The following is a 17,558-nucleotide window of genomic DNA, read 5'->3' as shown; positions in this document are numbered from 1 at the left end:
CCCAATTCTCATCACTAAAACGTCTTTCAATCTCATTAAGCAATATTCTTCTATAGTTTTTACTAAAACTTCATTTATTAGTTACCCTTTCCTATACACTTCTTGAATACATAAACATAAATGTCTAAATAGCGATAAGCTCAAATACCACACATACTCACACACATACACACACACAATAAAAGAACACAGTCTGTTAATTCATCACTGTGACAGTTAATTCTACATTCCTTTATAGTAAACTTTCTTGGATATGGATATGTGCTCGTAGGTTTAACAATGACAAAGTTTAAGTATTTCATAATACTAGGAACTGTTAAAGAATTAAAAACCTATCAAATGCTACAAAGTTGGACATTCAATGTACATGTACATATTGTGAAAAATTTGGAATGTAATAAGTGAAAACAAAACTATGCATGAGATTTCAAAGAAGCTTATAAACCGAAAAAAAGAAGTATACATCAGCTTTGCAGCAATAATTCTAAAGAATTATGCAGAGTGATCTGTAAAATGTGGACAGGTGTCTTAATGAACAGTTCTGTGATAGTTCTCTGTTAGAAGTGAAGCATTCCACAATCCTTAGAAATGTTATCATACTATCGGACATTTTAGAAGAGACGGATGTCCATGCCACTGTCCTGAAAGACAAAATATGAGAGAATATTGAAGCAAATTTAACGCTTTGTTATCAGTGTATTGTTAGTTATGTTTCATGGCAAATGTTAACAAATTTATGATTAGTGATTGGGCATTTGCAATTGCATACCTCCTTGTGTGTGTGCATGTGTGTGTGTGTGTGCGCGCGCGCGTGAGTGCTTAGGTCTGGATAGCCCAATTATTGGACATTCATGAAGTCAGAGTTGGTCTCCGATAAAATCTTGGGTAAATTTAGTGACAAATGATATAATACTTCACATTTGCATAGACAACATTAGAAAATCTGTACACGGGTGAAAGTTTACTATCCTGGACAAAATATGACATTCAAGATCATATATATGATAATTATAAAACACAAGCTGAAATATTTTCATACTGTTAGCTTACAGTCAACCTGGACACAGGCCTTCATCAGACTGGTGTCAGTACTAGTAGATATAATTGTTACTAAGTGACCACATGTTTGAAAATTATCATATATATTATAAGATCCAACTACCAAGCTAATGAACGTTTTTGCTCATGATGGTCAAGAGTTTACCTTGTCTTTCTCATCCGCCTCCTTTGCTTTCTGGCAGCTTGCAGGTAAGGAAAAGACACTGGGGTCTTTGATTCCTGCTGAAACATTAGTCACTCCTTGTGCCGACATCATGCCAACTGAAAGTCATCAGAAAACAAAATGTTATTTAACTAGCAGAGATGGAATTGGAGCTTACAGGGCTTGCCTTTCCGGAACAGGTAAAAATTCAGTTTGGACAGGGAAAAGCCCAGCTGTTTGAAACTATGTTAAATCAGACTTATGTGCAAGATTAAACCTTCAGGTCCCGGTTTCATCAAGGCTGGATAGTGCTATCCTATGGATAAAAATGACCGCCATCCTCCAGATAGAGCTATCCAGAGGATAGTGCATTCCATCAACAGTGGATAGCGTTCTTCAAGAGTTCAGACTTTTTATATGATTAATCCACTTAGGGTGCATTTCTCCGACTCATTTGATTGAGCATCTTGGTAATAAATACATTACAAGTATGGCGACATGTATTAACTTACAAAGTTCACTGAGAGGTATGAATGGATCAAATTATTGGTTTTGTTGGACAAGTTGCATCCTAAATTGATCAGATCAAAATTATGACCTCCTGTTAGTGTCTAGCCCTGGCTTTTGCAAAAAAAAAAAAAAAATGAAAACACTGAGGGTGCACAGCTACTACGCGGGCCGGGAGGGGGGGGGGGGCATGTTTCCATAAAAATGAAAAAAAAAATGAAAAAAAAAAAAATGATGAAGGACTTCCACATAAATCTTAAAGACTTTCTTTCCTGACACTAGGTCCTATAAGCAGATTACATTGCATGTAAGGGTCATTTCTGGCTAAAGGGAAGTGAACAGTTTTGTCATGTCAGCAACAACTCCATTATCTTACTTCACAACTGGTTTACACCATTTTTCATTTACTATTGATTTTTTCCTTTAATTGGAAGGTTATGTTGTACAGAGAAATGAGGCAAGTCAAAATTAAGCAAAGAGTACACAAAATGTTTTTGTCACTTTGATTCAAATGTTTATTTTCCTGTGGAATGACCTACAACAAACTTGCACTCTGGGCAGCATATTTATAGTAAAATTAAAAATTAACAAAAAATATTCAGTAGAAACAACAGTGAAACCCTTACAAACAAAACCTGTGTTAAAGGGACAAAAAATAGGATTAAAAACGCCTTTTTAGTGCATGGATTGCTTCTTTTTTAACTTATCTGAGAACAATTGCTATGGGTAAAGCATAAAATGGCAGGTAAATGGCCTTAATCAATATCGAAAAAAAAATCATATTCACCGTCCACTTTCGAACCCCGGGCGTCAGCCATCTTGACACAGTTTGAAATAACGCGGCTTCTCGACTCAGATACGAAATGTAAACAATGCAGACAGCATGTCGTTTCGAAGGTGAGCGTGGACGTGAAGGAGAAGAGGAATTGCTCACCGAATCTTTGCAGGTAAGCGAGTTATATTTACCAAAAGTACTTTAAAATGGGAAGATGGCAGTGGAAATCAAAATCTCTGGCAGAGGAAGTTAAAAAGCGTAGATAACTGCTAATAATTAACGTTTCCTCGGGTAACGCACTCGCAGCCAAATCACTCGCACTGGACTGGGTACGTACTACTAGTTACATTGTATATGAAGCGAGATAGTGCACTTTACCCCTGAGGTGTATAGTTCTGTAAAGCAGGAGGAATACCCTTTTCTGCTCAATGTGGTCATCTACCAGTACTTACAGACTAACCTCACACCATATTCTCGCAGGGGAATCCCATGAGATATACAATGTAACTCGAGTACTAGTGGGGTTAGAGGGTGTTCTTTGTACGGCACGTAACTACGTTAGCTTATTTGTAAATTTAATAATATTGTCAATGAATATGATTATAAGGAATGATTTTTTAGCCTTTCAGAGGAGGAATTGGGTGATACACCCCTTCAAGCACGAGTGAAGAGATCAGGTATGTTAATAATTTTAGCAGTATAACATGGGCGGATCCAGGATTATTTGAAAGGAGGGGGGGGGGTCCGCGGATGCAAAGCCCACCCCCCCTAGTTGGCGTGGGGTCCTGGGCCTGCTTAAAACTTTGGTATTTTAGAGGGTGAACAGTGCCATTTGGTACGGTTTAGCACTTTACTGTAGTAAATTAGCTAGTCAAAATTCTAATTCCAAGTGGGGAATATTAGTGTGATTTTTTTACATCAGTTCTTTGAAACCATGTGTGATTATGTTATTTCTTCTTGTGGCCTTTATGATTTAATGCAGCTGCAGATATTTAAATTTAATTTTTTTTTTTTTTTTGCCATAATCAGACTTGCTTCTTTATAATAAGCTGGTTATCATGTAGTGATCATGCCCTCTAATTTGTTGATTTTTGTTAAAGAATAGTGCTGTTATGATAATATCAATACATTTTTTTCTTTATAACCATTTTATGTAATTTTACTAATACAGTGCCTCAAGTTATGTCTGGAAAACTCATAACAGGAAGCACTCCAATCTTACAATACTGCATCACTTCCATGTCGGTGTGACAAGTTGTGTAAAAGACTGCTACAAAAAATTTGCAGCGATGACCACATGATCCACCACCTTTTACCAAAACCGAGTGAACAGTTTTATATTATAATGCCCATGTACATGTATTTAAAGTGACAAGACTGAGATCAGCGAGAGCCTCAAGGCCTTTATTTTCTGTGCATTGTCAACTCTTCAATAATTTTATAATTTTGTCAAATACATCCAAAGATTCAATTCTAATGCAATACTTGAAAACTTTTTTAGAATATATTTTAATGTCGAACATGTTTTTCTAAGAACTAGCCCTTTAGTAAATTAACATGTACTATCCAACTGTTATTATTAATTAACATATTGTTATGTACAAAGCATAAGCTGCAGTATCAATGAAGCATCAACTGGGTAGAGATTATGAATGAAATAAAAGTTTAAATATTGAAACATCTTTTATTTATATTTGGCAAAAATACAAGAATAAACAAAGTTTGCTACATAAGTTTGGAATTTGGCCAAATCATCTTTATTATTACCTGTCACATGTAATGAATAAGACATACACAGATTCTGTAAGCTAGAATGCATAATTATTTTCATACTCATTAATGCCATCTTCATAAATAAGCCTTCTATTCAAGCATTCACAAACTTTCACATTGTGCAGTACACATTATAGTATGATAACATTTTTGAGAGAGACTTATTAATAGCCAGGCTATCATGTTAAGAGTCTGATGTACATGCAGACCCATGAGGATTGCAGATCAACAAATTATCCCCCTCTCTGTCAGTGTATTGACTCATGTGAGCTGTCTCCATGCAAAGGGATGTGTCATAAGAAAGGACCAACCCAACTTACACAAACATAAATTGTTTCATCAGTAAGATATTCACACATACTTTTCCAAGATGTGCAGGGAATAAATAGAAAGGTATAAATATTTCTTTAAAAAATACAGGCATAGCTTCCCTGCATGAATTCTAAATAATGGCTGAGTGGAGAATTGAATACAGGCACAAGTGTTCACTCAAACCATTTTTGTAGGTCTTAAAAGAAATGACATGCAGTCATTTGCCAAATACAGAATTTTATGCTGTAACAAAGTCACAAAACTGCAACTGGTGATCTTACAAAATCTAACATCACACTGGTTTAAAATCAAGTTGTAATCACAATATGCCACCAGTACCATATTCCATAATACATTTGATGTCATTTAGATTTAAGAAGTAAATGCTGGACCAAAATGGTTTATTCTCAATATCAGGCATATGACTTAGGTTTGGGAGGAAAGACCACCTTGATTTCCAATCTGTCTGCATTATAGCATACATGTAAGTGCTAGATGGTTTGAAGTCGGCAGATTATGCTTTGTCACATTGGCAAGATGAGTTCACTGAATATATCCTGTAAGCAGCACTCGAAAGTCAGGAAAAGTCTCTCACTATCCAACTCGTCCCTGCTTTGGACCCTCAAGAAAAGTTCATCTTTTTTCGGTGGAGAGCCATGGAGTTCCTCTTCCATGTAAAAAACTCTTCTTCAGGACATCATACTGGCAGTTGCTCATAACCTTTAGGTCTAAAAAAGCAAATCAAAATAATAATAATAATAATAATTTATTAAGATTGCAACCCAGTGGGTTGAAGTTGTACATAGTGTTAAAAAAATTATAATGAAAATAAAGTGAATATTTGCTTGAATAAAACTGAGTTAAAAGACTGCTAATTGAACTTTAAAATTATTGTACTTAGGATAAAAGACAACATAATACTATTGGAAATTTAAAAGTGCATACGGAATAAAAGAGCATCAGAATCTGTCGGTCTTAAATTGTGGCACTTTGTTACTATTGTTTGATCTTAAAAGACGATTGGATTGATCAATAAAGATGTGATTCAGTTTGTCAGAGGATTCAGTTATTTTGTAAAAGAAAGTTTTGCACAGATCTCTTCGTTTATCTAAAGTACACATATGCCAGGTTCAGGGTTTCATCATAGTATAGGTCAGGGAAAATAATCTTCAAAGCACGAGTTTGGTCAGTCTCTTAGAGTTTGCATTGCTCTATAGTTAGTCCTGGATGCCACACAGGGCAGGCATATTCTAGAATTGAGTGCACAATACTTTGGTAAAGCTTAGCTCGTTTCAGTTGACGGAGGAAATAGAGTCTTGCATTATGTTTACATTATGTGGCGCCAATTTGGAAAAAAAATTGATAAAAGAGAAATCATGCACCTATATGCCTAATATATGAGGAGTGAATATCAGCTTATTAAAATTCTGCTTACTCTAAAGACATGTTTTAGTCCCATGTTGGATCATCAGGATCCTTTAATTCCCTCTTCTTCAGCATCTTCCTCCTCTTCCATCTGCACTTCTTCCAGTTCAGGCATACCATAGGAAAAAGTTACCTTGATACTGCAACCAAAAAAAAAAAAAACAAAAGTACATAAAATAAGATAATCGAGTTTGAGAAAAATTATGTAAAAACATAACTGAAATAAGTATAAAACTCAACTGAAATAAGTATAAATGCCATTTTTCTCAATATGATTCCTTAAATTATCTAGACTGTCATCTTCAACTGCACTAGTATTAACTACAACTTAATTTTGAAGTTTCTTGATCACTTCATATTGGTTTAATCTCCGAAATACTGGTTGGAAGTTAAAATTGTATGATCTAAATTATTACTCTGGACTATTTAATACATTAGAGAGATGTACCAAACATAAACATGCAATATCCCCTTTCTGATTTATTTATTTTTAATGTAAAAAGGAGACAAATTGTCTTTAAAATATAAAATCAAAATACTACTATTTATTTTCACTTATAGTTGACATGCCATTTAACATTGGGTTAAACTTAGATACAATAACAGCTTCTGCACATTCATTTTGGGATTTAGATGCCTAAAGAAATAGCATCTTTGTCATATGTCTTAATAACTGTGGTATGCCTAGATGTTAGAGGCACAAGAAATGTGCCCTCGGTAAGTCAAAAATTCGCCCTGGTCACTGTAATGTATATGTAATGAGACTAGTATCTCCCACCATGTCCGTTTTCATTTAAACTTTCTTTGCTCTATAAACTAACCCAAACCCTGTCAGAGTCGACATATGAGCAACACTTGCAATTTCTGTCATCGATACCACTCATATTAGTTACAATTTCATGGCATATTTTGATAGACAAGCCTGACAATCGTTAAGATATACAACGAACACACGTAAATAAACATAAATCTCTGTGCTTAATAAATATTTTTACTGGTGTCTTATCTCAAAGATTATTGTAAATGGTACTCACAAATCCAGTAAATACTTCGCGGCCAGGCCATTGGCCACCCAAGCAGGTTTTCATCTGCCTTCTTCCTCGCCGGTGTTTATTGTTTGCCTGTCGTACATTTGCTGATACACTGTTTTACGCATGTTTTTTGTAAAGGCTGTTTCTTTTTTCTTTTTGTTATCTGTCTTTGCTTCTTCGAAGGACTCCCAGCATGACTGAGCCTCCTGTTTCACGTTGTCCTTTCCCGGCAGCTTGAACTGGTTTTAACTAGGTCGCAATACGAGAATCTCGTGAGATCCGGAAGTCTAGAGAGCTCAATTATGAAAATGGAGGTGGTTGTTGGTAAACCTCCGCTTTTCTTTTTATTGTATTTTCCAAAAATGTTACAGAGCGATGGCGAGTGCCGGGAATGATAGATTAAAGGTTGGTAAATCGCGGAAAAGTAGTGTTAACCTCGGGATAAATCAGGATAAATCAATTTTGGCGCGAAAATCCTCTTTTGTGTCCTTTTAATTATTCAGTGATAAGGACAAAGAAGGCTAACATGGGGCCAAGTGATTTTGAGCATGGATCACCCCTACCCTATTTTTTTTTTTTTTTGGGGGGGGGGGGGGGGGTGAGGGGAGGGGAGGGGAAGACAATATAACACCCTATGTCAAATGCACCACAGTCTTCTCTCCCAAAAAGCACCACTTTCACATTAGGCTCTGACTGGCATTCTCAGGGTTATCAATGATAATGCTGCCCTACCTCCTTTAGCTGATCCCTGTAATGTGCTGCCAATGGGAACACAGTCTTTGGCAGTGACTTGTGAGTAGGACGTCCCCATGAGAGAGCTGGAGTTCACAAAGATGGCCCAGTTGTTGACTTTAATGCTATCGTTGCCAAGTCCCAACACAGCACTGCCCATAAATTTGGAAGTCTCTGTGATTAAAACATACAAATGATTATTTGACTAATTTTGCAAAGATGGAAAACTGTTGAAAGAATATTTTGTTAACAAATACTTCTCCACCATTGATTTCCTTTACTGAGAGAAAATATTAATATAAATTATAATTAAATTATTAGATAAATCAGATGTTCCACAATAATGAACCATGAAAAGATTATATCTTATTTTAAATAAATGACAATTAATGCTTCTATAACATTTTAGTTAGTAGACTTATGAAAAATTGTGTATTGAAATAAATATGTAAGAGTCCCAAATGCCGCATATTTCTTTAATAATTCAAAATAGAGCACAGATTTAGGCCAAAGGTCAGGGTCAAAGGTAAAGGTTATACATACTAGGGATGCAGCCCATCCATTGTTGTGTCAACTTGCTCTTGACACATGGCCCACCATTGGTGATCTGGTATTGTACCCCCTGAAAGAAAATTTTTAAGATGAGGTTTTTGAAAATAAGTCTGTATATACAACAACAAGGTGTCCGGGACACTTTTAAAAATATTCACTAGCATTTTGGGTAACTTCATGTAAACGGATGTCCTTGTTTATAGTTCGTAATTCCCTAAAAATCATTGTGTAAAGTCTAAAGAGGTAAAGTAGTATTTTCAAGGTGTCTGGAACCGCGCAAATTTAGCAACAAATAGAAGTAACAAACAGGCTTGGAATATGAACACCATTGTTCGCTTTTAGGTTGGATAACACATTAATGTTAACACGTATGTACATTATGTGAAGTTACCAAAAATGTTGGTAAATATTTTAATGTCCTCAAATAAGGGTACGTGTGCAATTTTTTTTTTTCATTTTTATTTCTTGAATATTTCATTGCACTACCCCTTAGTATGTTTAGGTATACAGTAAAAATAAAAATGATCATAATTATCAGTTACAAATACTGGGTCCATTGCATGCATGGAAATGAACTATACATACGATGATCATTAAAAAAATAGAATAATCAGAAATAGGTTCATCGTCTCTATATATGACGGTAGTTAAGAAAAGAGACTGTCTAACTCAATAATATTAAACAGAAAAAATAATTTTTAGTTGTACCCACATGTAACAGACATGCCTAACAGCCCAAAACTTTGATCACATACATAACTTGTCAAAAACTATAAGGATTCAGTGGTAATTTGATCCTTTTGATGAAGGAACAAACCTTATGCTTCATAAGCAAAAGCATTTGTAATTTCTTAGCAAACAATTCACTTTTTTTAACAATCAAAATGATAAACTTAAACTTGATCTGTAACCATGCTGTTACTGGTATAATATTGTAGTAAAGATCTGTCTTAAATAATTACCGCTTTAAAATCCTGTAGCACTTGGAAAGTTCCCTCCTGTTGGTCATAGTACCACTGACCACTAGCAGCCACTTTTTTAAGATTAGCGTCAAAGGACAGCTTCATGATTTGCTGAAAATTGAAAAAAAAAAATGGTATGATATTAATAATTATTAAAGTAATAATATGACTTGAATATATTTTGCTATATATATATATATATATATCTCGGAGAAATAAGTCAAAACACCATGAAAAAGTGCTCCACCCATGGCGGCAGCCCGTGGGGAGCTGGTATAATCAAGAATGTGAATAACTTAGCTTCCTCTCTTCATTTTATTAAAAAAAAAGCCCTACGGCCGTTTCGGCCCTGAGGCCGTAGGGCTTTTTTAAAAATAAAATGGAGAGAGGAAGCTAAGTTATTAACATTCTTGATTATATATATATATATATATATATATATATATATATATATATATATATATCACCTTATATTTGGACCCCTCTTAATATTATAGTACAGTGCAGAATAAATAAGTTTGAATAATTAAATGGTATATACAGTAATTTACTAAATATGTACAAATTAAGTATATATGTATATTGGAAAACCGATTTTTAATGAACTGATACATATATCAAATAAATTTGAGATTAAAAAATGTTAATTGATAGCAGAATTAACAGTTCTTTAATATATTATTGTTATTTTGTTTACAACCCCTCAGACAGAACCTTTATACTTGCTGTATAATTTGAAAAGTTGGGCATTTAACTATGGTAAGCACCTTGAAGCCTCTCGCCCCCACGCCCCCCCCCCCGCCCCTGCCCCCCCCCCCCCCCCCCCCCCCCCCCTTATGATCCTAGAATTCCATCGTAGGCTACCATTCCTGTCACAGTAGTGTAACAGGAATGGAGGTCTGCAAGGAACCGTACTTAGTCCACTTCTCATTACTTTGTACAGGTGACATTTGACCATATACTGACCCCAATATTCCAATAACCCTATCCCTTACTAATCATACGGTATAGCTGAATTGCACAGTACAGTGCAAAACAGCACAGATTTATCAACAATATTAATTCCCTAGTAATACAGTTGGCTTTTATATCACCGTACTTTGCTGGCAATGACCGTTTCTTTTCTGTAATTGCAACTGGACTTGTTTTTTCAAGTGTATTGCGCTGTGTTGCGCTGTATTGCGCAATTCAGTTAAACCCCCTAATCATATTAGGCCAGTCAATAAACAACTTAGGTTGGAAAAAATTGGTGACAAAGGTTTCTCAACTGATTCTGGTCCGTTGAAGGCCCAATATAGCCCAAAAAATTTCCCCCATGAATCCCCCCATGGCAAAGTATCATTTTCCACAAAAATCCAAAATGGCCGCTATTGAATGGGGTGGGTGGAATTGAAATCCATAACTTGGGAACCCAATGTCACAGAAACATGTTTTAAGTATCAACTCCTACTAAGTGAGGGATCCCCAATCTTTTGCAACTAGTCTCAAGGTCACTGGAGGTCAAGGTCATGACCTTATTACAAGGTCAAGGCATTTTTGGAGGAAAAAACCCATAATGTCTATATGACAGTTTCCCAATGTAACAGAAACATGTTTTAAGTATCAACTCCTATTAAGTGAGTGATCCCCAATCTTTTGCAACTAGTCTCAAGGTCACTGGAGGTCAAGGTCATGACCTTATTACACGGTCAAAGTATTTTTGGAGGAAAAAAACCCGTAATGTCTATATGACAGTTTCCCAATGTCACAGAAACATGTTTTAAGTATCAACTCCTACTAAGTAAGTGCTCCCAAATATTTTTCAACTAGTCTCAAGGTCACTGGAGGTCAAGGTCATGCCCTTATTACAAGGTCAAAGCATTTTTGGAGCAAAAAACCAATAATATCTTTATGACAGTTCCCCCATTGTCATAGAAACATGTTATAAGAAACAATATCAACCAAGTGGGACACTGCCAAACACTTGCAACTATTTTCAAGGTCACCAGAGGCCAAGATTATGAAAAAATTTCAAGGGCATGGTATTTTCCAAGTGAATTATATATTATCTATAACTTGGTAACCGTATGTCACTAAAACATGCATATTTAATGTATCAATTCCTACTAAATGAGAAGTCAACAATCAATTGCAACTAATTTAAAGGCCACCAGAGGTTAAGGTTATGACCGCTAATTACAAGGTCGTGAGATTTTCAAGCAAAATTCCATAATTTCTCAATTACCAAATGTTACAGAAACGTGTTTAGCGTGTTAATAATGCCTTGTAAATGGGGTCCTGTTTATCATTTGCAACTATTTCCAAAATCTAGGAGGTACAGGCTTGACCTTATTGCAAGGTCATCATGAAATTTAATGAAAATTTGATTCTAGGGTGATCTAAGTACAACACATAAGATTGTTTAAGAGCAAAATATGCATTTCCATTCTTTATGACAAATGTTACATTTTAAAGAGCGACCTGAGCCCATTGTTGTTTGATGTAAATACTTCATTTTAATACAGGTACTACTGGCATAAGCTCTCTTCTTGTCTGCCCAATGATTGACCTAAAGCCTTCTTGTCCCACCTTTGTATGTATGATCTACTTTGGAGTATCTGTGTGCCGTTGTAGAGAGGAGATAGTGGATAAAACACATTTATTTGCCCATTTTATCAGTATCTTTGTTTGGTTGCTTTTATGACAACCAAAGGCTAGCCATTACTGAATTGCCAATGGTAAAATGTGTTGATTCTTAATGGTTGATTCAATACCTATAGCTCCGACTCTGCTCCATCATGGATGGGTGAGGTCTAAAAGCTATACCCTCTCCCAAGCCTACTGAGCATGCTGTCGCAAGCCGATACTTGGGTTAATTGGGTAATTTTAATGTGCTGAGTGGAAAATTAGTAACTTGTCTTGTGTGAAGACAAACTTGTAGATGGTGCCTTTTGAGCGTCATTTCAGCATCTGTTTTCCTAAATATCCCAATTCTTGGTCCTGCAGTGGGATTCTGAAATAAGCAGCAGGCCACTTGCTGAGGAGAACTTGTTCATCACAAGTGAACTCTCTATTAGAAAGTGTAATATGTTTTGGTCGACAAACTTTGAAGCTGCTGTTTTTTTAGTGTGCTCATCTGTGTCAAAAGTAGTTATATGTTTTCATATCATGCCAGCTCCTGTCAGATTATAGAACTAGTACTGAGACATGATCGCAAACTGGAAGTTTTTATCAGGTCTGTTAGGATAGGAAACTGGCTACAGGCTCTCACCATCATCCTTGGTTTACTTTGCTGCATCTCATTCGACAGTCATTGTGACAAGCTAGCAGTCTCAAAACGGGGGAGGGGGGCTTTTTCTGAAAAAGTGGACCTAGAAATATTTGTGTACCTAGATAACATTTTACCCAGAATGCCACTGGCTACAGGCCTGTATTTGATGGTCAAAGCACCAAGGACAAGGGACGTACAAACAGTTGTAGCTGTGGGCGAGGATCTAACTTTGTATCCTTCAGTTTGAAGCTCATCTTGTAGAAATAGCCTTCTAACAAATATCAGTTGATCAGGTGGTAATAAATGCTTATTGAATGTTGTGCATTAATGCAAACTGCCTTATCCTCAAGTTGCATTGAAGTAAATAGTCCAACTTATCTGCAGAGGACACATTTGCCTTTTAACCACTGTCTATCATGCAGTCAAATTGCTCCTTGAATTTGTCCAGGAAAATGTATTTCTTCTCTGAAAGGGACTCTTTTATTTGACCCATACCTAACACTGCTATGCCACAACAACATGTAGACCTACTGTTAGTATAGAGACCCACAGCTAGCAATTGTGATAAACTTGTGGCTAGTAAGTTTGAAGATTCGAGAGAAGCACTGGAAGTGTATATCAATGAGAAATCAGCATTTGATGGTTTTTAAAAGCTAGAGAGAAACGGTTACGGATGTTCAAATGGTGTAGCAACCTGTCTTCTGGGCAAGAAGATAAATACCATAAAAAGGTGCCATTCCACCTGGTTATATTCCCCCCCCCCCAGCCTGTGGCCAATATAAAATGTCCTCATTTCTAATTCCATAATATTTTAGCTAAATATTTATGTACCCAAATGAATTAATTCCCCCATTGCAGTATTACAGAATGCTGTAATAAGATTTTGAATATTCCATTTTTTTACATGTCTTATGTGAGGCTACAATGGTTATTGTGTAATAGGCTGTCTTTGCCCAGTATGAAACAAGTTTATATCATGTTATTAAGCTTTAAAGGTCTCCCACATGTATCTGAAGTTTTTGAAGAAATGTAATTTATCTTGGGGGGAAAAAAGCACAAAGCATTGCTCGACTCCTCCCTGCAATAGAATAGGAAGTTTTGAACAATGTAGTTCTGACATATAGTGGGATATTCACACAAGGTTCAGGTACTTGATGTTTTTTTTTTTTTCACTTTTAGTTCCTGTATAATGTAAAACACAGCTTTATTTAAACATATATCTGTATAACACTTAGTGATTTTGAAATGGGTACAGTATACCCTTAAGCCTTGTAAACCGAATGTCATTGATTTAAATGAGTACTATGCAGTAGTGCCGATGCCTTTTCTGTAATGAAATATTCTTTAAACAATCACCTGTGTTGTTTTTGATTAGTGTAAAATCAATTTTTCTTAAATGTTGTGACAACCTTGTTATAAGCTTAGGATATGACCCTGACCGGTGGTGATCCTAGAAATAGTTTCAAATGATCGGCAATATGTAACTTAGTATGAATCGATACTTTAAACATGTTTCTGTGACATAGGGTTATCAAAATATAGACATGATGGCATTTTGTTCAAGCTAAAAATGCCATGACCTTGAAAATAAGGTCATGACCTTGACCTCTGGTGGCCTAGAAAGCATTTATAAATTATTCGCAGAACCTCACTTAGTAGGAAATGATATTTAAACATGCTTCTGTGACATCCAATTACTAAGGTTTAGATAATATGGGAATTTTCTGCTCAAAAAATGCAGTGTCCTTGAAATTGACCTTGACCTCTAATGACTCTGAATAAATTTGCAAAAGATTGGCAGTGCATTATTCAATAATAAGACTAAAATATGTTTTTGTGACATTAGGTTACCAATATATGGACATCAAGTCATTTTTTTGCTCGCAAAATGTAAAGATCTTGTGATTAGGTCATGACCTTGACCTCCTGTGACCTTGAAAGTGGTTGCAAAAGATTGGGGATCCCTCACTTAGTAGGAATTGATACTTTAAACATGTTTTTGTGACATTGTGTTCCCAAGATATGGACTTCATGGTGACCCACCCCATTCAATGGCGGCCATTTTGGATTTTCGCTGAAAACAGGACTTTGCCATGGGGGGATTCATGGGGGAAATTTTTTGGGTTATATTGGGCCTTCAACGGACCAGAATCAGTTGAGAAACCTTTGTCACCAATTTTTTCCAACCTCAATGGGGAAAATATGCTCGTTTACTGGCCTATATGGGAATATTATAACCCGACTTCTTTTTCGAACCATTCTGTGACGCCGGCTTTAGTGAACGGCATCGTCATAATATAAAAGCTGCAGTATGCAAGCAAGCGAAGCGGAACCGCGAGATTCTTAATACCTGGGTCAATTTTAATCTTAAATTAAAAAATATACGTAGACAATATTTCTTATATTTAATCTATATAATATCTTACCGCGGCCCTGTGCCCCTGACCTGCGACGTTCAGTCCCTGGCTTTGAGCGACATTTCCTTCCCATTGCGGCGGTAAACAGCAAGGCTGGGGAGGCTGGGACAAAGCAGGAACCACAATGATCAAGACGCTGAATACTGCTATGACGGTCTTCATCTTGTTGAAACTCGACTCTTGTCACTTTTAGGAGCGTCGATTCTTAACTGCTGTTGTTGTTAGTGTCGCTGCTTTTATAGGTAGAGGTAGTTTCGCAATGTCCAGCAGCTGACCCGTGCTTGTGTACAGAAGGTTGGTGGAGAATGAGTCGGATTTATTTAGAACGCACTATCAGATCTCTTTTGTTTACCAGTGTAGATATCTGTAATTCACTACCTGCCGGTCTTGTGACTCTGGGCCGTACTCTCCTGGCAGCTGCCTCGTTTTCAATGTTTATTTCTGTGTAAGAATTTGCTAAATTGAGACTAATCGTATCAGGTATATTTCCGATATGTTATTCAAAGCATTACAAGTTTACAACCAATATATTTAATTTTTGTGCCACATACCAGGGAGCATAATGCAAGCACTTTATTTGGAGATATAAAAAATATTGGATACACAAAAGATAAATTGATATATAATTAATAACTAAGATTAATATAGGCCTACTATATAAATAATGATTTATAAAAATTAAAAATTGAAGCATGATATGAAATTGACTGATAATTTAAATTTTAATAAATGTTTTTCAGAAGGTATTATATGATTTAACAGCCCACTTAATTATAATCGTTTATTTCTATTATTTATGAAATGAAAATGACAGATCATATACTGGTAGATGTCAATATATGACAGATCGACAGTTTGTTGTACATAATTCCCGTTTTAATCATTGCAGTAATATCTGAGCCACAGGTTTAAGACTCGCTTGGACAGTGGTCATTTGGTCAACATGGCTGCCCCAGTGGTGACCCCAGAGCAGAACAGAGGCACACTGCAAGGAAAAGAATGGCAGCCAAAAAGAAGAAATCTTTAAAACAATTAAGTTTAACGTTCCCCATACAATCTCTCATGGTATTTAAATTAGTACATTTATAAATTGATGTCTCTTCCTTTAATTCTTTTGCTGATTTTCATCTGATCATTTCATAGATATCAGTGAATAATTAAATACATGAAAAAAAAAATTACAATATTTTAATATTTGTTATCCAAATTGTAAAACTGCTATATAGAAGTTCTTATCTGTGGGGTACGTAAGTGTCATATGTAATAATTAAGCTCATGTAACATATAATAACACGGGGATTGGGCTTTGATGAGAAAGAATGCTTCTTCACAGTCTGTTGTCATGGTTACCATTCCAGGCCTGGAGTGGAAAAACAAACAAAAGTGGTTCTTCTGGACAGGATAAAAAAGTGAGTTTTATTCTTCTTTTTCAATTAAAAGGTAAACATAAAATGTGTATTTAGATAATTGTAATTATGTAAAATATATATATATATATATATATATATATATGGATCGAGACTGCAGAGAGCATCACAATTTGACATTTTTCGTTATTTATTTATTTATTCATTTATTCATACACACATACACACACATATTTACATATTTACAATTTTGCATTGTGACTCATAATTGGCTGTATTTACATATTAAGATTAAATTTACCACCAAAAAAACAAAACAAAACAAAAAAAACATATTTATTCTCCATTGCTTCCAGGGAGTTAACTGTTCCAGAATTTTGTCACCCGTCCAATAGTACCACAACAGATAAGACAGAATAAGCAACAATTAAGTGATAATTATTAATGTAATGAGCATTGATTTATTATGTTATTAATTGATTAATCATTTAATTAATTTGTTCAATATGACGTCTACATATTTCACTCCACGTATCCATGATTGTACTTAGTAGGATATATATGCATGACAAGAAGAGCATATATATTATTTGAGAATATTACATGATGGTTTTGATGGACCAAGAATCTGGTATATATATATATTAATTATAGCTTATCCATAAATGATAACTACTCTTAAAATGTTTGAAAAATGAATTAACAATTTAAAATGTTGATTCTGTCAGAAGTTTATATAAGTTCTCTGGTGGGAAAAACAATTTTTCATTATTTTAGAATGAGGTCTTTGAATTGAATTTCACCTTTCTTTAAAGAAAGAATAGTGGTCAGGCAAGTATAAAAATGGCCTTTTTAATGCAAAATTTAACATGCAGTTTCTAATTATTTTTTGTAAAACTTCCACTTTGTGTGATCAATAAATGCAAATATCATCTTCAGGTTTCAAAGTTCTTTATTCAGTATGTCTTTATTCCTTATAACCCCTCATCGTCATCATACAAATTAGTCTGTAGAACATATAATTTGATTAAACTTGCTTATTAGACGCAAGCATTAGCTACTCTTAAATTGAGGAAATTTATTCTTTTTTTACCAAATGTGAAAAAGGCATCGGTATTGTATGTGGAAAAATTTATGATTGACCCCAGGAAAACCCTTATTGATGTTGTTTTTATTCCTTTGCAATCACCTAGAGCAGTTTGAGAGTGCTTAATGTGTGTGCTTGGCTTCTGGTAGCTTTTTCACTTTGTTTTT

The 17,558-nt window shown here is 35.3% G+C and overlaps 1 protein-coding gene and 3 long non-coding RNA genes across 5 annotated transcripts; 2 read left to right on the top strand and 2 right to left on the bottom strand.

Annotated features, from left to right (window-relative positions):
• Positions 1–45: 45 nt before the first annotated feature.
• Positions 46–15,111, bottom strand: LOC106166683 (mammalian ependymin-related protein 1). Its single transcript, XM_086996797.1, has 6 exons — positions 14,947–15,111; positions 9,271–9,381; positions 8,300–8,378; positions 7,757–7,930; positions 1,205–1,320; positions 46–641 (listed from the first exon to the last, which is right to left on the bottom strand). Exons 1-6 carry the CDS (start codon positions 15,097–15,099, stop codon positions 612–614), a joined length of 663 nt encoding a protein of 220 aa, XP_086852923.1. The 5' UTR covers positions 15,100–15,111; the 3' UTR covers positions 46–611.
• On the top strand, positions 2,352–4,661 carry LOC147759504 (uncharacterized). Its single transcript, XR_015331418.1, has 3 exons — positions 2,352–2,655; positions 3,105–3,160; positions 3,655–4,661. It is a non-coding gene; the product is annotated as an uncharacterized LOC147759504 (long non-coding RNA).
• LOC147759503 (uncharacterized) lies at positions 4,214–7,070 on the bottom strand. The gene is made up of 3 exons (XR_015331417.1): positions 7,028–7,070; positions 6,004–6,133; positions 4,214–5,296 (listed from the first exon to the last, which is right to left on the bottom strand). It is a non-coding gene; the product is annotated as an uncharacterized LOC147759503 (long non-coding RNA).
• LOC147759502 (uncharacterized) lies at positions 15,092–17,242 on the top strand. 2 transcript variants are annotated; one of them, XR_015331308.1, is made up of 4 exons: positions 15,092–15,231; positions 15,827–15,973; positions 16,296–16,346; positions 16,661–17,242. It is a non-coding gene; the product is annotated as an uncharacterized LOC147759502 (long non-coding RNA). The 2 variants fall into 2 exon arrangements; XR_015331309.1 differs by having other exon boundaries at positions 15,827–16,002.
• Positions 17,243–17,558: the final 316 nt, after the last annotated feature.

This window comes from Lingula anatina, chromosome 10 (assembly GCF_051362555.1).
Source record: "Lingula anatina isolate TDL-2025a chromosome 10, LinAna3.0, whole genome shotgun sequence".
In the NCBI taxonomy this organism is placed as follows: domain Eukaryota; kingdom Metazoa; phylum Brachiopoda; class Lingulata; order Lingulida; family Lingulidae; genus Lingula; species Lingula anatina.
Note: the sequence above shows the minus strand (reverse complement) of the source record. Positions and strands in the feature narration are given on the sequence as shown.